This window comes from Orcinus orca, chromosome 11 (genome assembly GCF_937001465.1).
Source record: "Orcinus orca chromosome 11, mOrcOrc1.1, whole genome shotgun sequence".
Lineage (NCBI taxonomy): Eukaryota > Metazoa > Chordata > Mammalia > Artiodactyla > Delphinidae > Orcinus > Orcinus orca.
The window spans coordinates 99,988,361-100,010,889 of NC_064569.1; the positions used below are offsets into that span (position 1 = coordinate 99,988,361).

General features: G+C 48.6%; 1 protein-coding gene across 2 annotated transcripts in view; it reads left to right on the top strand.

Annotated features, from left to right (window-relative positions):
* The window catches only part of TBC1D22A (TBC1 domain family member 22A), a 315,342-nt gene that overhangs the window by 129,276 nt on the left and 163,537 nt on the right, over positions 1 to 22,529 (top strand). For both annotated transcript variants that reach the window (XM_004279596.4, XM_049694610.1), the window contains one exon: positions 4,260 to 4,374. In XM_004279596.4, coding sequence (XP_004279644.1) covers positions 4,260 to 4,374 — 115 coding nt within the window. The remainder of the gene's footprint in view (positions 1 to 4,259; positions 4,375 to 22,529) is intronic.

A 22,529-nucleotide genomic window follows, 5' to 3' on the forward strand; every position in this document is an offset into this window, starting at 1 on the left:
GCCCCGGCCAGCCCAGCCCCCCTGCAGCTGTCTCAGGCCTTTCCCGGCACCAGGAACAGTCCATTCCAGTCGCCTGCACAGGCGCTGAATTGTTTGCACTGCACAAGACTCGAGCGCCCTGGCCATTCCTCCCAGGGTAAAGCCGGCCACGTCATCTGTGCCAAATGGCTTCTCTTGGTGCCAGGGCCGCCGAGGGCAAAATGGCATTCATGCTTGTGAGCAGGTTTAGGAGTGTGTGTGTGTGTGTGTGTGTGTGTGTGTGTGTGTGTGTGTGTGTGTCACAAGCCCTCTGAAAGTGTGAGGCTTGTTAACGGACTCCCACGGCTTAAATTACCACTTGCCAGGAGGATGAGATTGCAAAGGAGGAGGGGAGGTCTCTGTGCTCCGGGCTCTGGCGTGTCCTTCAATCCACATGTGCTCTCTCTCTCTCTCTCTCTCTCCCTCTCTCTCTCTCTCTCGCTCTCGCTCTCTCGCTCCACACACACACACACACACACACACACACACACACACACACACACACACACACACACACACACACACACACACACACACACACACCCCCCAAACCCCTGCTGCATGGACGGCTCCCTGCTGGACCTCAGGCAGGTGCAGATAGAGCTGATGCAGACTTTCCTCACCAGGAGCTCATAGTCTTTTCTGTGTCTTTCTTACTATAAAATTCTGATTTCTTGGTCTTCTCTTCTTTTTTGATTCATGTATGAAAACAACTCTTTTATCCTAAAGCATAGCAGTGGTGGCCCTTTCTAGGCTGTACAAGGCCCCCATTTAGTCAGACCAGCAGGGTGGAATCCTGGCTCTGCTGCTCACAGGCTGTGTGACTTTGGGGAAGTTACTTAACTTCTCTGTGCCTCAGTTGTCTCCTCTGTATTAGTTATGTCTTGCTTCATGACAGCATTGCCACAAACCTAGCGCCTTAAAACAACACACATTTATTCACATTTGTTGTCTCAAAGTTTCTGCGGCTCAGGAGTCTGGGCAGGTCTTAGCTCAGGATCTCCGCAAGCTGCAGTCAAGGTGCTGTCTGGGCCACAGCCTCATCTGAGGCTCCCCTAGGGAAGGGTCTGCTTCTAAACGCCCCTGGCTGCTGGCAGAATCTGGGGGCTTGCAGGCTGCAGAGCTGGGGGTCTCGGGTTCTTGCCGGCTCTCAGCCCCACTCAGTTCCTCGGCACGTGGCCCTTTGCATGTGCAGCTCATAGCTCAGAAGCTGGCTTCGCGGAAGCCAGCAGGGGAGAGTGTCTCCTGGCAGGCTGGGTTATGATCTTTGGACGTAATCCTATCCCCTTGGCTGTATTTGGTTGGTTAGAAGCAGGTCACAGGGCCCTGCTCAAACTCCAGGGGCGGGCGTCCCAGGAGGTGTGCAGGTGGACCCCCTGCCTGCCGGTCATCTTTGGCAGACTGTGCAGCATTGGATGGAGGTCTGCCAGGGCCCCAGTGAGCGAGGAGATGCTCAGCTGACCTTCGCTGCCCCTCCTGCCCTCGTGTGGCCAGCCGTCCGGGCCTCCCCTGCCTGTCACTGCTCCTGCCTGTTGCGTGTAGCCCCCGTCCACCCTCCCCTGCTCCTGGCCTGCAGGGCTCCAGGCCCCTACGGAGCTTCCTGACGAGCAGTCCTGGGGTTCTCCTGCCAGCGGAGCCTGGGCTGAGGGTGCCTTACCCTCCCAGCCTGTCCGCACCCAGGCCGCCCCCTGCACGCGCAGCCCTGCCGCCCGTCCCTGGGCTTGCCTTGTGTACACGCGGCCGGGCGGGGCCGTGGCTGCTCCATGTCTGACCTGTGACTGAGAGGTGCTGGGGCCCGAGAGGGGTCCCCCCGCAAGGACCCCGCCTGCTCGTGTCCTCTCGGCTGCCCGCCACCCTGGCTTGTGGGGTGCTGCTCCCCGCGTCACCGAGGGTGGTGAGCCTGATGCTGCAGCGTGAGGACTCACCACCTGGTGCTGTCTGTGGGAGACAGCAAATGGCGAACGTCGCTGAATGATTTTGGCCTTTTGATCTACTTAAATATTCAGTTCTGGCTGGAAAGCTGTTGACTTAAAATGACAAACGTGTATGGATAGAGAGCATGAACGTGTTGCTCACTCAGCAGACATTTACCGGGTGCCCCTGTTACAGGTGCTGGGCCGAGCTGCCGCCTGATGAACGGGTGGTTCCGTTGTGGCTCAGTTGGAAGAACCCCAGTGGACGAGTGCTAGGGTGGGGTTTGGGCGGTGGCCTGGGATCTAGGGCCGCTCGTGCCCTGGTTGACCTCCCCCGTCTGGGCGCCAGGCCCCTCACTGTAAATGCCGGAGCTGGTGGTGACTTGGGGGTGTCTAGACCACAGGCCCGGTGATGTGTAGGAATGTAGGCAGTATTCGGAGGGGTTGACCTCCTTGGGTACAAACATGCTTGGCTTTGCAAGGTCGGCCCGTTTGGAAATGATGTGAGTCATCCTCTGTTGGCATGCTCGCTGGTCCAGCCTGCGCTGGTGGGAGGCCCAGAAGGGCGGCGAGGCCTGGCCCAGTGGCAGGAGCCCGGGGTCGGGGAGCTGGCGGTGGGTGCGTCACTGAAGGGAGGCGGTTCGGCTCAGTAGGGACGCTCTGCCAGGTGGGGGACCCAGGGAGGCTCCCAAGCAGGCAGCGCTTGGCTCTCCCAGCAGGCTGGGAGGCACAGGTGGCAGCACAGTCTCCATGGAGGGGCTGGGGCTTAGCTGGAAGCCAGGTAGACAGGGGAGGGACAGGCTCTCTAGGCAGCGAGCCCGGCAGGAGGTGTCAGCCTGGTGGGCTCAGCGCAGCTGGAATCTGGGAGCTGGGCGGAGAGGAGGAGAGGACCGTGAGGCAGGGGCCGGACACGGAGGCACCGTGTGTGTGTGTGTGTGTGTGTGTGTGTGTGTGTGTGTGTGTGGTGGAGCCGGCAACGCTCTTTAAGCCATGTGCGCGTGGTGTTGTGCGTGTGCGTGGCTGAGGGCGCTGTGTTGCGCCTGGCGAGATCCCTCTCCTGAAGGAAGGTGGAGGGGAGGGTGGCGTGAGTGAGTGTTGTAGCGGTCGGGAGAGAGGCGGCCCCCGGGTTGTCGGACGGCTGGCGGGGGCAGGGGTGATGGAAGACGCCGGCCTCCAGATGCTGATTGGTCTCCGGGGGTTTAAGAGGACGTCTGCCATGTCACTGACGTGTGGAGTCCAAGAAGTAATACACGTGAATGCATAAACTAAACAGACTCACAGACATAGAAAACAAACCTACGGTTACCAAAGGGGAAGGGAGGGGGAGGGATAAATTAGGAGTATGGGATTAAGAGGTACAGACTACTATACGTAAAGCAGACAAGCAACAAGGATTTGCTGTATAGCACAGGCAGCTGTATTCAGTATCTCATAATGAGCTATTCAATATCGTGGGAAATAATCTGAAAGAAAATCCATTAAAAAAACCAACCAAGCTCAGAGATGCAGAGAACAGATTGGTGGTTGCCAGAGGTGAGGGTTGGGGTGTGTGTGTGACATGGGTGAATGGGGTCAGAATGAAACAAAAAGTCTTAGGGCTGTAATGTACAGCTCGGAGAGTACAGTTAATGATATTGTATTCTGTCTTCGAAAGTTGCTAAGAAACTAAATCTTAAAAGTCCTCATCACAAGAAAAAAAATGTATAACGTGTGTACGGTGATGGATGTTAACTAGACTTATTATGGTGGCGATTTCCCAATAGAGTATTTACAGATATTGAACCATATGTTGTACACCTGACACTAACGTACTGTTATATGTCAGTGATACCTCAATAAAAAAAAATCACATGTGGGAAATTTAGAGCATCCATCCATCCATTCCCTCCCTCCCTCCCTCCCTCCCATGCACCCTTCCATCCATCCGTGTGCCCATTCATGCATGCGTCCACCCCCCTGCCCATCCATCCCTCTGTCCCTCCATCCCTGTCTCCTTCACTGATAGGCTGGGTGCTCCTGTGCTGGCTGGCCAAGTCCAGGGCAGCCACATGCCGTGGTTACCCAAGGGGCTCGGAGGAGCAGAGAGCATCTTTTGTGGGAGCCAGCTCGTGGGGTGGGACTGAGCCCAGGGGTTGGTGACGTACTCCATATTGCTTGTGAGTCTGTAAAAAATTAAGATAACTGGAATTTTACAAAAAAATGAAACCCATTGGTATTTTCGTATTAGAGATCGAAAAGTATTGATAGTGTATATTTTAAGAATGTGTACATTTAAAAGTTTCTGATGTGTTCACTTTTTGCTTCACCAGCTGTTCAATTTTCTTTCAGATTTTTGAAAGGATATTGTTTATATGGGCCATACGTCACCCTGCCAGTGGATACGTTCAGGGGATAAATGACCTCGTCACCCCTTTCTTTGTAGTCTTCATCTGCGAATACATAGGTAAGACCATATCATGATGTTTCCTTCTCACAAACATTAAACATGGACTTCAGTGGCCTTACGATGTTGCTATGCATAATTATACCAGTACTGAAAATTGCTATTAGTTTTACTGTTATTAATGACAACTGATATTAGAGAATAGTAGTTTTCTCATTGATGCCAGCTTTAAAAAAGTCTTTAAATCCACATGCCCAACTGCCGAAGACATTAAGATGCAGTTATTATTATTAATATCTTCCTTTTACTAATATATGAGGAGAAATGCAGTATATATGGGGAGTGTAGTTTTGTGTTAACGGTCATCAGAGCACTGGCTTTAATGGTTTGGATTGAAATGGGTAAGGTTAAGGTGGCAGAATATTAGTTGAATGTTTGCTTACAAGCTAAAAACCGAATCTTCTTTAATTGCATTTGTGCAGCAGTTCATCACCTTTCTGCTTCTGATATACTAGTAGCATTTAATTTTATGGAAATATTAATTACATGCAAAATAATTGGTTTAATGGGCATTTAGGTTGGGTTGTGCTGTTTCTCTGTGAGTACTGCATATTTTTTCTTCCATTTATGTTGCAGCAGCCAACTGTAATATACCTTCACCTGGTTTATATTTCAAGTTTAAAAACAATTCTGATAACACGTGGATGAATTTTATCCATTCATCTATGGATAAAATCTAAATGCCACGGGAAGGGTTTACTCTTTAGTTGTGGCATTTTTTTTAAAACTGATATTACTTTGTCTTCATGCGAACCTTCCTGCCTTGGTGTTCGTTGGTTTTCTCGCTTGTGTTTTAGCCATTTCAGTTTCTGGTCAGCTTCGATTCCATCGTTGTTGTAATCTGGAGGGTGAGGTTGGCTCCGGGGCAGATGTGATCCTCTGAGGATGAGAATGTACCCACTTGGTCCATTTTGTGGCCACCCCTCTCCCAGCACTGACGATTTCATGGGAGTCTCTTCATTGCTAAGCAACCAGCGAGCACGGGCTGCTCCCCCCCACATCTCTTCAGCAGGGACAGGTCACTCCTGAGAGTGCTCCTGCCTCTCTGCTTCTCCCTCTCTCATCTGACAGATAATGAAAATGTTCTTAATGATCCTAGAACAGCAGGACCTCTGTCAGTAGACTTCAGAGCTGTTAATTGAAAGAAGAAGTTCAACTGAGATGTGATTAGAGAACTGATATTCCGTGTTAAATAGACCGTTTAATTAATGTGGTAAATACGTTTGCCTTAATGAGTCTAGCAGCAACTTACGTTGTAAGGCCCAAGCGATCCATTGTGCGTTTGTCTGAATGATCAGCAAGCTAGGACGAAGGGACATGACCGTGATGTTCATTGTCCGGAAGAGAGAAAAGCTGGAGGAAAGAGAATCTGTGTTCAAGTGGTGCCTTCGGTTAGAGACTCAAAGAGACTCCCCTTGCCTTCCGCAGCCCTCACCGCACACTCCTGCACGCACGCACACACACACACACGTGCAGCGGCCCGACTGGCCTCCTGGGGCTGCCAGCAGCCCAGGTCTCCTCCTGGGACACAGTGTCTTCAAAATGCAAGTTTGGTGCACGCACACGTGCATGCACGCTCGGGCACACACAGACACATGCACGTGCACCACCGCCAGCCACAGCCTCTCCAAGTAAGTGTGGAACAAATCCCCAACTAACCTCGGGATGGAGCCCATGGTCTTGGGTGGGCCCTGGAGGTGCCTGTCCCCCCCAAGGGACGGCTGGGGACGGAGGTCAGGAGAGCTCTTGGGACCCTGGAGGTGGGGTCACGGTGTGCGGACTGTCCAGAGGCGGAGGTGGGAGAAGATGGCCATGCAAGCGGTGCTGAGGCCAGCGGGGGGAGCCCAGGAGCTGAGTGTCACTCTGGGAGGGTGCCGTGTGCTCGGAGGCGGAGGAGGGCTCCGTGTGGCGAGGTGCGGCTCCCGGCTGGGAAGCGCAGGGTTGGGTCCAGTTTCTTTCTCTCTAAGCTCCGCTGAGCCCGGGGGTCCTGATGTCTTGGTTTGTGCTGGAAGGAAGGAGGGCCCCTCTAGCCTTGAGCCGGCCGCGTTTCCCACCGCCCTTTGCATTGGGGCCCCCGACGGCTGCTCGCTGGTCATCCCTCGCTGGTGTCTGTGCCTGTGTATCCCCATCAGGCCGACCTGGAGACGGGGCGCGGGCCCGCGGCAGCGCCCGGGGAGGACAGCCGTTTGGGCAGAGCTCCTGAGTCTTTTCGCCGTGTGTTGTATTTATGTAGTTCAAAGCACATTATGTATAAAATCGTTTCATGCCTTTTCCCCATTTAACCTTGTAACATAAGCTCATCCCTATATTATTAAGAAATCTTTGTAAAGATCGTTTCCACCTCCTGCACATAATATTCTGTTGAGATAATGTAGCATAATTCATGAAACCATTCTCCTGTCGTTGGATTTTTTTAGTTTTCTTCCCCCCAGGCGTGGCGCAAGTTTTAAGTAAAGCCTGTGTTTTTCAAACAGGGACTGCCACGTTCCTTTGAGCAATGTTAAATGTGATTTAAGATCAAGAGCCATTATTCGGTCACCTTGAGTCCCACAGTTTAAGTAGAGACATCTTTTACTTGAACCAAGTAATTTCAGCACAGCGAGAAACGGAGAAGCACCCCCTCCCCATCCTCTGTGCTACTTAGACTTAGAAACTACTCTGGCACTTTGGACCAGCTCTTCGGACGGACTGAATGAGGGTTGGGCGCATGGGACGAATGCCGGTGACGAACTTTGGAAGATGAGGAGTATTTTACAATTGATTTTCATTATCAGCATGTGTAAGCTCTGATTGATTTGATTTTATGTGTCATTTTCTCGTAAAATAAATTACTCTTGAAAGCTAATACAGAAAGTGACTGGCATAAACAGTGTATTTGCTTATGAACATTACGGGTATTTATTTATTTATTTATTTATTATTATTTGTTTTGCGGTACACGGACCTCTCACTAATGTGGCCTCTCCCGTTGCGGAGCACAGGCTGCGGAGCACAGGCTCCGGACGCGCAGGCTCAGCGGCCATGGCTCACGGGCCCAGCCGCTCCGTGGCATGTGGGATCCTCCCGGACCGGGGCACGAACCCGAGTTCCCTGCCTCAGCAGGCAGACCCTCAACCACTGCGCCACCAGGGAAGCCCCACGGGTATTTATTTTTATGTTCCTGTTTGTAAATCAGAATCTCAAAAGCACAGGTTGTTTTTAAACAGGTTAATTTTGCCCAGAGAAGACGTTTTAGCACGTGGTTCCTGGAGATTGGGACGCGCTGGAATTGGATTTGGTGTGCGGTTGGCAAGGGGCGCAGAGGAGAAGTGATGCCAACCAGTCGGGACACAGAGCAGAAGTGATGCTGGGAGTTTGCTGTCAGCTGAATGCCAGTGGCGCCGCCATTCTTTTGCCTTTTCCACTGTCAGTATGAATTGGGCTTCGAGTGACAGGGAGAGAAGAGCTGTTGCTCATTTCTCATTGATAAGTTACAGTTTTAGAAACAGTTGTTTTAATTTTCCTTGTTTGCATTTAAGTTTTCCCTCATTGCACTTTGTTTTTTCCATGTGTTACCTGAACCAAGACTGCTTTTAAATGCATCCTTACCTGGCTTCCTTTGGTGTTCCTCCCACCTAATGTACTTTTGGGGTCTACAGCTCGTCTCAGAAACATTTTAAAGACAGAAACGAGCGCATCTGCATACAGGAGGCTTCCTGTGGCAGTTCTGTTCCATGTGGGGGGAGTGGAGAGCAGAGGGCCCTGGCAACGCCAGTGGGTCAGAACCAGAGCGTGGGGCTGCTGTTCGGCAACCCCTGAAATGACAGGAGCGGGCTGTATGCTTGCAGAGCCCGTGACGTGTATGTAGTCAGATTTTCTACTTAAAAACATCTTGATGATGGTCAAAATAATGGACTTATTGAAAAATTGGAAAACTCATTAACAGCATAGCTCTTTGTCCCAGAAGCCGTCATTGGCACGTTTTATTAATTTCCTTCTGGTCTTTTGTCAATATACTTTTTACACTGCAGCAGTTATATTATGCATGCACATTCTAGTATTGCTTTTTGTTTAATAGCTACTACACATTTCCCAAAGTCATTAAGCACTTAAAAAACGTCTTTTTAAAACATAGTGACACACTCCTTTCAATAATGGGTAGGAAAACTAGACAGAAGATCAACAAGAAAGAAAGAAAACTAAGCACCTGAAAACCCCTAGACCTAACAGACATGTACAGAGCAGTGCACCCATCACAGCAGGATCACATTCTTCTCAAGTGCACACGAAACATTCTCCAGGACAGACAATATGCTAGACCATAGAACAAGCGCCAGTACAGTTGAACGGGTGGAAGTCATACAGATTGTGTTCTCTGACCACACAGACATTAAATTAGATATCAGTAACAGAAGGAAATTTGAAGAATTTGACAAATACGTGGAGATTTTAGAACACAACCATAAAGAAGCAATGTGGGGACTTCCCTGGTGGCTCAGTGGTTAAGAATCCGCCTGCCAATGCAGGGGACACGGGTTCGAACCCTGGTCTGGGAAGATCCCACATGCTGCAGAGCAACTAAGCCAGTGCACCATAACTACTGAGCCTGCACTCTAGAGCCCACGTGCCACAACTACTGAAGCCCGCGCACCTAGAGCCTGTGCTTCACAACAAGAGAAGCCACTGCAACGAGAAGCCCGCGCCCCACAATGAAGAGTAGCTCTTGCTTGCCGCAACTAGAGAAAGCCCACACGCAGCAACAAAGACCCAACACAGCCAAAAATAAGTTGAAGAAAAAAAAGATTAAAAAAAAAGAAGCAATGTGTCAGAGAAGATATCACAAGGAAAATTACTTTGAGATGAATGAAAATGAAAACACAACACACCCAAACTTAGGGCATGCAGCTACAGCAGTGCTCCAAGAGATACTTATATTAAAAAAGGACATCTCAGGTCATTAACTTGAGTTTTCAATTTCAGAAACTAGAAAAAGAAGAGCAAATTAAAGCCAAAACAAGCAGAAGGAAGGAAATAAAGACTAGAACAAAGTAAATGAGGTAGAGGATACAAAACAGTGGAGAAAAATCAATAAAACCAGTGTTGGTTCCTCAAAAGTATCAGCAAAGTGTTGGCAAGCCTTCAGCTAGCCTGACCTAGGAGAAAAGGGGAGAAGACTCAAATGACTAAAGTTATGAGTGCTTTTAGAGATAAACAGCACTAAGGAAATGCTGTGAGCAGCTCTCCAAATTCCAGCATGTGGACGAAAAGGACATGTTCCTAGAAAGGCACAAATGACCAAAACTGACTGTGATGGTTAATTTTGTATAAATTCGACTAGGCTGTGGCGCCTACGTATTTGGTCAAACGCCAGTGTAGATACTGCTGTGAAGGTATACTCTGGATGTGATTAACATTTAAATTAGTAGTCTTTGAATAAAGCAGATTACCCTGCCTAATATGGGTGGACCTTATCTAATCAGCTGAAGGCCTTAAGAGCAAAGACTGAGATTTCCTGAAGTAGAAGAAATTCTTGTTAAGACATAGAAATCCTGCCTGAGCTTCCAGCCTGCTGGCCTGTCCTACAAGTTTCAGACTTGCCATTCCCCATTATTGTGTGAGCCTGTTCCTTAAAATAAGTTTCTCTCTCTCAATATAATGTAATATAATACAGTATAATATAGTATAATATAATATGTACATTTGTTTGTCAATATCTACATGGATATATACAAGAACAATGTATGTAGGAGATTAAATTAGTAATTTAAAAAATTCCAACAAAGAAAAGCCGAGGATCATGTGACTTCACTGGTGAATTCTCCCCACATTTAACAAAGAATTAACACCGCTCCTTCACAAGCTCTTCCAAAAATAGAAGAGAGGAAACGATTTTCAGTGCATTCAATGAGGCCAGTATTATCCTGATACCAAAATGGGAGGCAAAGATATCACCAGGAAAGAAAGCCAGAGACTAGTATTCCTTATGAAGATAGATGTAACAATCCTCAACGAAATACTAAGAAAATGAATGTAGTAGCGTAGTAAAAGAACAAATGGGATTTATCTCAGGAATTCAAGGTTGGTTCAACATAGGAAAAAATCAGTCAGTGTAATACACTATACTAACAGATTGAAAGACGAAACAATGTTATCATCTCAGAATGATTGGCACAGAAAAAGCTTTTTGACAAAATCCAACACGCTTTCACGATAAAAACACTCAACAAACTGGGAATAGAAGAACTTCCTCTCTAATAAAGAGCGTCCATGAAACACCCACAATTAACGTCATGCTTAATGGGAAAGACTGAATGCTTTCCCCTTATGATGAGCAGCAAGACAAGGATGCGTGTGCACCGCACTTCTGTTCAACCTTGTACTGGTTCTAGCCTGGGCAGTTAGGCAAGAAAATGAAGCAAAAGACATTGAGAATGGAAATGAAGAAGTAAACTACCTCCCTTTGCAGGTGACATGATTTGTATATAGAAAATCCAAAGAAATCCTAAAAAATTATGAAAGCCAACAAATGAGTTCACCAAGGTTGTGGGATAGAAGGTCAAGGTAGAAACACCAGTTATGTGTCTATACACTTGCAGTGTACAATCCAAAAATGAAATTATGAAAACAGTTCCATTTACAGTAGTGTCAAAATGAATAAAATGATCTAAATTTAGCAAAAAGAAGTACAGTATTTACTCTGAAAACTAGAAAACATTGTGGAAAGATATTAAAGAAGATCTAAATAAACGGAAAGACACCCCATGTCGTGGACTGGAAGACTTAATAGTATAAAGATGGCAGTCCTCCCCAAATTGATCTAGAGAGTCGGTGCAATCCCTGTCAGAACTGTAGCCGAAATTGACACGTTTATCTTTAAATCCCTATGAAAATTTAAGAGACACAGAATAGCCAAAAGAGTCTTGAAACAGAGCAAAGTTGGAGGATTCACATGTCCTGATATCAAAACTTACTACCAAACTACAGTAATCAAGAAAGTGTCATTCTGGCTTATGGATGGACATGTAGATCAATGGAACAGAACTGAGAGTCTAGAAATAAACCTTCATATTTACAGTCAGTTGCTCTTTGACAGTGACGCCAAGACAGCCCAATGGGGAAATGGTCTTTTTCAACATATGGTGCTGGGACAACTAGATATCAACATGCAAAAAAATGAAGTTCCATCCCTGCCTCTCACCAGACACAAAAATAAAATGAATCATGGACCTATATGTAAGAGCTAAAACTATAAGACTCTGATAAGAAAGCATAGGAGTAAAGCTTCACGGCCTTGGGTTAGGCCACGGTTTCTTAGATATGACACCGAAAGCAAAAATGACAAAAGAAAGAAATAGGTGAACCGGAGACTACATGGAAATGGAAACTTTGTGCTGTAGAGTCTCAAGAAAGGGGAAAGACCTCTGCAGAATGGGGGAAAATATTAGCAAATCATCTACCTGCTAAGAGACATAGCCATTATATATAAAGAACTCTCATAACTCAATAAGATAGTCTAATTTTTAGAAACGGACAAAGCATTTGAATAGACGTTTCTCCAAAGAAGATAAGACAAATGGCCAATAAGCATGAAAAGATGCTTGACATCATTAATCCTTAGGGAATGCAAACCAGTCACAATGAGATACCACCTCACCCCCCCCAGGATGGCTGAAATCAAAAAGAGGAGCAGTAAGAGAAGTTGGCAAGGATGTGGAGAAGTTAGAAACCTCATGTGTTGCTGGGGGCGCCACACTAGCCGAGCAACTTTGACCAACAGCGTGTGGCATCTCAGCAAAGGGTTAAACCTAGAGTTACCGGCAAAAGCCCAGGCACGCACGGGGGCGCTGTTCCCTTCAGCCAGTGAAACCCAAACCCCAGCCCAAGTGTTCCTCAGCTGATGAAGGTGTAAATAAAGGATGATCTACCTGTACAACGAAGTAGCTTTCAGCAATGAAAGGGAACCGCAGGACCGAGACACGCTGTGACACGATGGCCCTTGAAAACGTCATGCTCAGCGAAAGAAGCCAGCCACGAGGGGCCACGTGCTGTGTGATTCCGTCCGTATGAAAGGTCCAGAATGGCGAGTTGTAGACAGAGCATAGCCAAGCGGTGGCTTGTGGCTTGGGAGCAGAACCGGGGGGATGGGGTTGACGCGCTGGGCGCAGGTTTCTGTTAGGAGGGACGAAATGTCCTCAGATCAGGTTGTAGTGATTGTGCACAGCTTAGTGAATATACTCAAAGCCACTTTCACTGGCTGAATCGTGTGGTGTGTAAGGTGTATCTCAGTAAAGCTGTCATAAAGAAAGTAGAGGTCCTGTCCTCGTCTGTGTGGGCTGCTGTACGAAGTTCCACAGACCGGGTAGCTCACAAGCAGCGAAGTTTGTTTCTCGCGGTTCTGGAGGCTGGACGTCTGTGATCGGGGGCCGGCATGGCTGCATCCTGGGGCGCCTCTCTGCCTGGTGCACAGCCGGCGTCTTCTCGCTGTGTCCTCGCGGGGTGGGAGGGGCGCGGGAGCTCTTGGGGGTCCCTTTTGTAAGAACACTAGTCCCATTCGTAAGGGCTGCGCCCTCATGACCAAAGCACCTGCCAAAGGCCCCACCTCCTAACACTGTCCTCTTTGGGGTTAGGGTTTCAGCATTTAAATTTGGGGGGAACGCAAGCATTCCGGCCCGTAGCCCGCTGTGTGGTGATATAATTTGGCTGTTTTCTGTTGATGCGCGTTTGCCTGGTTTCTACATTTTCAGTGTCACGGATGTACACGTAGTGTCTCAGTAAGTAAATTCCTGATTGCATTTTGGAGTGTTTTCTTGACATGTACTTAGAAGAGCCATTACCGACTCAACGGTTGGGTATTTTTAAGTCTTGTTAACGTTTGCCAGGTTGTGGACCAGAAAGATGTTCGAATGTCTGCTCTGCAGCCGTGTCAGGGGTTGCCATCTTGCTCTGTCTTTGGGGTGTTCCGGACGTTATTGGTAGCTCCTGGCTGGAGACAGGACCTACGTGTGCGTCTGTGTGCTTATATGTGCACATCACTTGTTTGTAGATACGTCAGTGTTTGCCCGTGAGGCTGTTTCAGTGTGGGCCAGGGCTCCACGACGTTAAGGGACTTAGGGAATTAGCTGAAGGGCCAGGAGCAAGTAGGACACTCTCCAGCATTGACGTTTGAGTTTTCAACCTGCAGGAGCTGTGTTCAGCAGGCCTAATTAGAAACGTGGAATAGACAAGGGTGCGTGCGTGTGTGTGTGTGTGTGTGTACACTTGTGTGTGTGTGTGTGTGTGTGTGTGTAGGGAAACAACACTGTAGTGGAGCCTGGCGGCTGCAGGCCTTGTGCCCTGTGTGCGCTAGTGTGGCAGAAGCAGGTTGTGACCAGCAGCCTCTCTGGGGGACGTGACACACAGGATCATTTGTCCCCAGTCCCTGAGGCTCACGCTGGCCCATCTGGAGCGAGGTGGAGGTGGACTCAGTTGGGGCAGTTTTGTGGAAATGCAGCGCGTGCACATGCGGAACACGCGTTGGCATCAGCCGGTCTCTGCTACACTTCCACCAGCCGAGGAAGGTGCTGGTGTCTCTCTCTCTTTTTTTTTTTTAGAAGATGTTGGGATAGGAGTTTTCTTAATTTAGTTATGCTGTGTTGAGTCTTTGTTTCTGTGCGAGGGCTTTCTCTAGCTGTGGCAAGCGGGGGCCACTCTTCATCACGGTGCGCGGGCCTCTCACTATTGCGGCCTCTCTTGTTGCGGAGCACAGGCTCCAGATGCGCAGGCTCAGCAGCTGCGGCCCATGGGCCCAGTTGATCCGTGGCATGTGGGATCCTCCCAGACCAGGGCTCGAACCCGTGTCCCCTGCATTAGCAGGCAGATTCTCAACCACTGCGCCACCAGGGAAGCCCCGCTGGTGTCTCTTACGAACGACAAAGCAAAGCCTGTACAGTCGTCAGCCACCCACAAGGCAGCCAGTCCTCTCTGTGGCCTGTGGGCCTTTTTCTGGGACCTTGCTTTCCATCAGTTAGATCCCACTGTGTCCTCACCTCGCTCTCCAATCAGACCCCGGGGGTCTACAGTCTTTTCCTCCGTTGCCAAAAGTGATGGCTTAGGTGCAGCCTTTCATGTGTTAGGTGACAGTCCCCGGCGTTTAAGGAGCAATTGCTCCGGGCTGGTGCGCTGGTGAGCGGGTTAGTCTCTTAGGACCTGGGGCTCCGAGGCCCCCGATCCATGAGCTAATCGTCTTGTTCCTCCTGGTACTTAGGTGGTGGCTCCCCTTCCTTGAAGTGACAGCCGCTGTCTAGCTGGAGTGTCATAGGGTTGTGGGGTAGAGAAGGGGTTCTCCCCGACCCCTTCCCTGATTCCCCTGAGCTAAGTTCACAGTTTAATTAACTTCACTGTGCATTTCTTTTCATTCTAACGACAGCCTTCTAGGGTCGGCGTTACTGCTTTGAGTTTAGGAAAAAGGAGGCGTGGAGAAGTTAGGTAACTTGCCGAGGTCCTGGCGTTTCGGATCTGGAATCGGTGTCTCTGCTTTATCTGAACAGCCAGGCGGGCAGCCCTGCCCCGCGGATACCTCCGAAGCTGCCGGCAGCCTGGCTCTGCTCGCGGCCGGCCACGAGTTCCTTGGTCATGTGCGTTTGTGCTTTTGCTGCTGGTAGTTAAGTCAAGGATTAATCTCCCCAATTTGTAGCTTTTCTTACTGACACGGTGCCGAAGTGCTTTCTTGCGTTCGGATATGATTCCCGAGGCTGAGGTGGTAGAGTTTTATCCTCCCTAATTGGGGCCCTTTGTGCAGCCTTTAAAGTCCTTTCATCAGAGGACAAGTTCTGCTTCCTTTCCACTGGAGTGCAGTGTCACGGCTGTTGTTTGTTGTTTCCTGATTTATTTCCTTTCTTTTAAATGGTTTCTCTTCATTTCTTGTTTTAAATTGCAGTCATTGCTGAAGTGGTCCTGGCTCTGGCTAACAGGAAAAAAGCTAACAGATACATTAGTGGGATCCTTTCACTCTTTACCCTCCTAATATAAAATGCCACATAATCTGACACCCAGAAGCTTCAGCAGTTCAGCCCAGGGCCTTCGGAAATGCTTGACTTCACCCGAGTCATGTGAAGGCCAACTCGGAGGCTGGCCTTGTGCTCAGAGCCTGCGGCCCTGGGTGCTCTGCCCAGAGAGACCCCTGCCCCACACTTGCATAGTGTTTCAGAATGTCGTGTATTTCCTGGGCCTGGACTCAGAATCCCTACGTGATAATTAAAGTCCTGCAGAGGGGTGTGGGCTGAATGGAAGGCTTTGCATTTACATTTGAAGACTCTCACTCATCCTTTCTCCCCACAAACTTTAGCTTTCTTCTAGAATTTTTATATCTCACTGTGTTAGAATCAGGAATTTGCAGAATGTTTCTTACATAACACGTACCAATTCCTGTCTCTTTGTTTTTCAGCATCTTTAAAGGTTTCCCTTTTATCAGAGGTTGTTGTTAAATCACAGAAACCCTTTTCAGATCAAATTTTATTTTGTTAATATTAATTTAACAAATCCATACACACACATACGTCTTTACACACAGGCCACATGCTTATTCCTCCTGTAGTACTGCGTGTTACAAGAGCTATTGGTGGAGCGTCACAGCTTCTTAAAGAGGGGGTTGTTCTCTGTGTTGGGTTCTGTCCGTGCAGCCCAGATGGCGGACAGCATCGGTGAGACCCCCACCTGCTGGGGTTGTCCTTCACTTTCCGTGGCCCCCTCCCTGCCCCCCACATCCTAAAGCCCCCCGGAGGTGGGGGGAGGAGAGGTTGTGAGCCAGGACGGGGTGAGATCTCTTTTTCACTGACAGTGACTTTGAGGCGTGGGCAGCCTTTGTTTTCAAGCTGAGAGGCCATGGTGTCAGCGTAGTTTTATTTTTCCCTTTTGGTGGTTCTGTATTGTTTTGAGAGGAAATATTGGGAGACGAGTGGTTTGGTGGCGGCCATTGTTTCCAGCTACCTGCACGTCCTCCCTCCAGAAATCTTTATTTTCTGCCTAAGACCAATCAACCACCTATCTACTCCTCTCTCTGAGCTGTTCGTGTCCATCGCCAGGTCTAACAAGTGACATTCTTTCCACGACCATTTTCTCCAAAGAAGCACGAGTCAGGCCCGATTCCAGCCCTGGGTCCCTCTGCGCGGCGAGCACAGGCGACGTCGGGGCAGCTGCTGCCGGCGGTGAGGTGGCTGTGGCGGGCTCAGGGGGCGGCACAGCCCTGCTCGGCCTCCCTGGCCAGGGGCTTTCAGGAGTCCTGCACAGACAGCTTGAAGTCTTGCTGAGGATGGCTCTTCCACGGCCTGCGGCCAGGCCAGGCTTTTGGGTCCCATCTGGTGACCTCCACTGCCAGGTGGAGGTGCGGACACCAGGCGGCCAGAGCATGAGACGGACTCGCGGTGATTATGGCTCTTCCCGTCGGGTCTGGACGGGGCTCTGTTGGTCAGCCACTCAGGCTCAGCCAGGCGTCCCTGGATGAAGAACAGAGTGTGAAGCAGGCCTGGATCCCGGACCTCTTGTGGGCGTGGACACAAGCCAGCGGGGCAGAAGGTAGCCTTGAGCGTTAACTGACCGACGAAGACTGTGTTCACCAGCCCCTCTGACTGGGCCTAAAGGATCGTCAGCTTTAGACTCGAAGGGAAAACGGTTACTGACCAGAAAGCAGACTAACAGATGTTCCTCACAGACCGATTAGCTAGACCTGTCAGATACCGGAAGTGAAAAACCGTTCTCAGGATGAATGTTTGACCCCTCACGAGCATCGCATGGGGTCTTCTTGGTCGGGGACAGATAGGGTTCTTCGAGGGACGCACCAGGAGGATGAGGGGCTTTGTGCAGGCTGCTGGAGTGTCCTGTGTTGTCCTTGGTTTTGAGGAACGGCGTGAACCTCTGTGAACCCTCAAGGACCATTCGACCCAACTTTAGTTTTTGAGTTTCCTGTTGGAGTATTTCAGACTATGTGTATGGGTTGATGATTTTTATTCCATTCTTCAAAGAGCAAGGAGAAAATCTACTTCGTTTTGAAAAATAGAATAAAATCCCATTCTGTCTTGCAGCTGCTCTGTAAGTCCATTGGACCTCTTTATAAATCTAAGATATATTGTCAGATCATAATGATCTTACTTTTTTTCTGTATCTTAAAGTATTTTGCTATTGTGTCATCCCAGGTATTATTTTATTGTTACTCCTCAATTATTCCTAACTACAGTTAAAAAAAAGGACTAGGGCTTCCCTGGTGGTGCAGTGGTTGAGAGTCCGCCTGCCGATGCAGGGGACACGGGTTCGTGCCCCGGTCCGGGAAGATCCCACATGCTGCGGAGCGGCTGTGCCCGTGAGCCATGGCCGCTGAGGCTGCGTGTCCAGAACCTGTTGCTCTGCAACGGGAGAGGCCACAACTGTGAGAGGCCCTCGTACTGCACCAAAAAAAAAAAAAAAAAAAAAAGGACTAGAATAATAAGAGGATAGAAGAATGGGAAGATGGAATCATCTAGAAGGCTCATGTCACTGAGAAATAAACCATCCGTTCTGTGTGATCCTTCAGTTTTCTTATTTTGTTTCCCAAATGATTGTGTTATCTTTTAAGAAGGTATAAAAAGAGTCCGGAGACATTTTTGTAGTCTTTTCTTTTAAAAGCTTTTATTGAATATAGTAGAGAATTAGGATTTTTTATTTTTTTACACCCGTAATGATAAGGAGAGGAAAATCGGCAGAGGAAGGCATTTCCTCATTATTAGACGAACTAGGAGATGCACGCAGAGGGATGCAGGGCAGCTCTTTAGATGCTAATGATGACAGCGAAACTGATCGTCTAAGCAGAATCGCAGACTGTGAGTCTTCAGCCGAAGGTGTCTTAGATGAATTTTCTCAAACTCAGGCATCAGTGACTGAACGATGTAGCTCTAAGGACATGAAGGAAATGTGGTTTCTCATCCACCTAGTCATTCAACAGGAAGGACTTCATCACGTAAGATTTCGTGACAAGAATGTGGACCATCCCCCCTTTGCCAAAAAGGGGAGATGTTTGTGGACCGAACTTGGATATAAATGGGGAAATGCTGAAAGCAGGTGTGTCTGCAAGAGGTGATTGGAATGCAGGCTGCCCTGTGTGCTGTTCACAGCAGATATCAGTAACAGGGCCATCTTTTTTGTTGTGCTTTTTTCTTTTACCTTTGTTTTAGGTGTTTTTCCCATTCTTTTTTTTGCGGTACGCAGGCCTCTCACTGTTGTGGCCTCTCCCGTTGCGGAGCACAGGCTCCGGACGTGCAGACTCAGCGGCCATGGCTCACAGGCCCAGCCGCTCCACGGCATGTGGGATCTTCCCGGACCGGGGCACGAACCCGCGTCCCCTGCATCGGCAGGCGGACTCTAAACCACTGCGCCACCAGGGAAGCACTTTCCCATTCTTTATAGAGATGTCTCACTGACTTCTGAAGGCCCCGAGCCTCACCACTGTTGTTTGTTTCTTTGGGCAAGTTTCAAGGACTCTTCCAAGGGTGGTTAGAAACGGCTACAGTGGCCACACTCTTCCAGCTGCTTAGCTAAGCCATTAACGTCAGACGTCTGAGTTTTTGCTTCAGTAACAAGAATTGAATGATATTCAAGAAGGATTCAAACTGCATTAATATTTAAGAGCCTTTCTGAATCCAGGAAGTGCCTGTGGATCTAATATATACAAGCACACGTCTGTTAGGAAGGGCGGCCGCACGCTTGGCTCCCTGTCTGCGGAGGTTTATTCCAGGGGAGTGCGTCTTGCTCCAGCACTTAGCTTGCCAGCCTCCCAAAGGCATCCGCGCCGAGAAATCATGCTTTCTATTACTTTGCTGTCTTAAATAAACCTGTGTCCCAAATAGCAGGGAAAATCAATTTAATTACTTATGAAACTTTTCCTTAAGGGTGAGTGAATTATGGGGAAGAGATGAAGTATCTGTCATCGGTCACCTCATTTCAGAGCCAGATAGGAGAGAAATGCATTTCGTTATGAAGATTAGCGTGGCTTGGCTGGTGAAAGCAGAGAGAGGCCCGCAAAGGCCGGTCCACCCGGCAGTGTGGGTGGAAGAGCGTTGTGCTCCTGGGACTGACGGAAGTGAGCTTGAGTGGCGGTGGTGGCGGTGGTGGCGGGGACAGGGCATTGAGCCGGAGCCAGAGGAGCCAGAGGACTTGCGCGGGTGTCACAGCAAGAGCCTTAGGAAGGGGAGAGAGCTGATTGCAGTTACCATAGTGATGGGGGCGGGCTCGGAAGGGAGCAGCCCGCTCCTGGTTTCGCTCCTGCGCTGCTCCCAGCCTCCCCCCAGCCCCCATCATCTGATCCGCCCCACCATCCATCGTGATGTAGTTCATGAGCCTCGTCGCCCACTTTACAGAATCTGCCCCAGCGGTTTTCGCCAGGGGCAGAAAGCAACTGTGTTTTCCCTCCACCTGACACAACTTTGCAGTTTATCTGCTGGAGCAGAGACCAGCTCAGAAGATGAAATGGTCTGTAGCTGCGGCTTTAAATGTTCAACTGTCAAGGATGTAAGTATAGGATAAGGGAGGGTGCTGCTGGCTGGCCAGGACCCAAAAGGGGAGAAGAAATCAACTCTCCCATCCCTACTTGTGTCTTCTGTCTGACCTGTCAAGTGATCAATTTCTTCACCCACCTGCCTGCCTACCTACGTTCTGCCCACCTGCAGGTACCTGTCTCTCTTTTAGTGGGTATAATTCGGTGGCTTTTAGTGTATTCAGAGTTGTGCAACCATAACACTACTTCCAGGACATTTCCATCTCTCAGAAGGAAACCCTGTGCCAACGGGCAGTCATTCCACATCACCCGCTCCTCCAGCGCCCCCGGCAACCAGTGGTCTACTTTGTGTCTCTGGATTTGCCTGTGCTGAGCATTTCATATAAGTAGGATCACACGTCTGGTGACTGGCTTCCTTCACTTTGCATAATGTTTTTGAGGTACATCTGAGCTGTAGCGTATGTCAGAACTTCATTCCCTTTTAAGGCTTAATAGTATTTCATTGTATGCGTAGATCACCTTCTGTTTATCCATTCATCAGCTAGTGGACATTTGGATTTTTTTCCCTCTATTTTTGGCTGTTATGAATAATGCCACTGTAATTATTTGTTTACAAGTCTTTTTGTGTGGACATGTTTTCAGTTCTCTTGGCTATATACCTAGGAGTAGAATTGCTGGGTCATATGTTATCTCCATGTTTAACTTTTAGAGGAACTGACAGACTCTTTCCCAAAGGGGCTGCAGCATTTTCCATTCCCACAAGCAGTGCATAAGGGTTCTGATTTCCCCATATCCTTGTCTACACTTGTTAGTGTCTTTTTTATTTTAGCCATCCTAGTGTGTGTGAAGTGGTAACTTGTGGTTTTGATTTGTATTTCCCTGATGACTGATAATGTTGTGTGTCTTTTCACGTGCTTATTATTATTATTCTTTTTTGCGGTACGCGGGCCTCTCACTGTTGTGGCCTCTCCCGTTGCGGAGCACAGGCTCCGGACGCGCAGGCTCAGCGGCCATGGCTCATGGGCCTGGCCGCTCCATGGCATGTGGGATCTTCCCGGACCGGGGCACGAACCCGTGTCCCCTGCATCGGCAGGCGGACTCTCAACCACTGCGCCACCAGGGAAGCCCCGTGCTTATTATTTTTAATGTGGTGGGATTATATTTGATGCTGATTGGATTCATTAAATAATCTTTTGAACTTTAACATTTATTTTACTAGCATTAAAGTTTATATATGCCTTGCTTTTAAAAAATAATAAACCTTTCTTTCACTTGATGTTTTCTAATCTATAATAACTTGACTGAAATTGGTCTCAAATTTTAAAATGAAGATACTTTCCTTTTCATTATTATTACTTTCATTTTTTTTTACAGGAAAAAGTATTCTCAGGGAAAGTTGGGTGCAAAAATTTGATTTATTTTCTTATTCACAAAAGCTGAAAGTGTAGGTTGAGTTTTCTTTTAAGGTAGAGATATAAGTTTGTAGAGAGTAGGTTATTTCAATTTCTGCCATCTTGTGCTTGAGAGACATTAAAGGAAAATTTTGAAGTGAGAAGTCACCTCTTCTAACTTTGCAACTTTATGCTTCGAGCAACTGATCCTCTTCAGAATCTGTGGGTTGGTTGTGACTTTGGTTCTTAAAGGTCAAAATAGAATCCCCATCTTCTGGTCTCTTTGCAGTTTCTTTCAATTCCACAGACTTTTTATAGAATCGCTCACAGTGGAAGGTTTTTGGCATACCTAGGTGTGTAAGACGTGGTCTTAGCTCTTAGATAGTTTAAATTTCAGAAGGGATAGATGGTAATTTATTATATTCAGTCTGCAGTTACTGCTGGAGAGACAAAGATGATGGTGATTGTGGTGATGGTGACGGTGATGGTGGCGATGGTGAAGATGGTGGTGGTGGTGATGGTGGTGAAGATGGTGGTGGTAGTGGTGATGTTGATGATGGTGGTGATGACGATGATGGTGGTGATGGTGATGGTGGTGATGGTGATGGTGGTAGTGGTGCTGGTGGTGGCAGTCACTGCAGCCAGCTTCCTTTGTACCAGGAGCTTTCACAGAACTTTCCTTATTATTACATCACTACTCCCTGAGGTTGATGCTCTTATCATCCCATTTTGCAGGTCAGCAAACTGAGGCACAAAGAGGTTGATCAAGGTCTTTAAACTACTGACTGTCACAGCCAGGATCAACCCCGGGCGTCTTCTGCTGTGTGGACGGCTTTTCTCTTGTATGGGGAAAGGGGCAGCCAGATGGATGATATCAGAAGCCCCGGCCACTGGCGCTGTGTCCTCATTCTTCTGTCCCTTCCTCTGTGGGCCTGTGTAGGGACAGAGTTCATGGGGTCCCCTCTGTCAGTGCAGACTCCTCACTGATGAATATTGCCTCCTGCTTCCTCGTGTGGGTTTGGGGCCCCGTCCTTCTGTAGAGGACAGAAGGGCAGCTGAGCCACGGAGGAGCGGATGGCTCATCCACGCGCCTACAGCTCACGCTTGGTTGCAGTGAGCGTCCTCTTTCTGACTGATGTGATGTTTTGTACACTTCGGATTGGACGTTGCTTTTCTGCTCAGTATAGACGTGTGACCTAAAGTACTTTGGAATGATCTTTATCACAGTCAAAGCAACACTGCCATTCTGTGTAATTCTAACTCTCTGCATTGAAGAGCTGTCTCGTTAG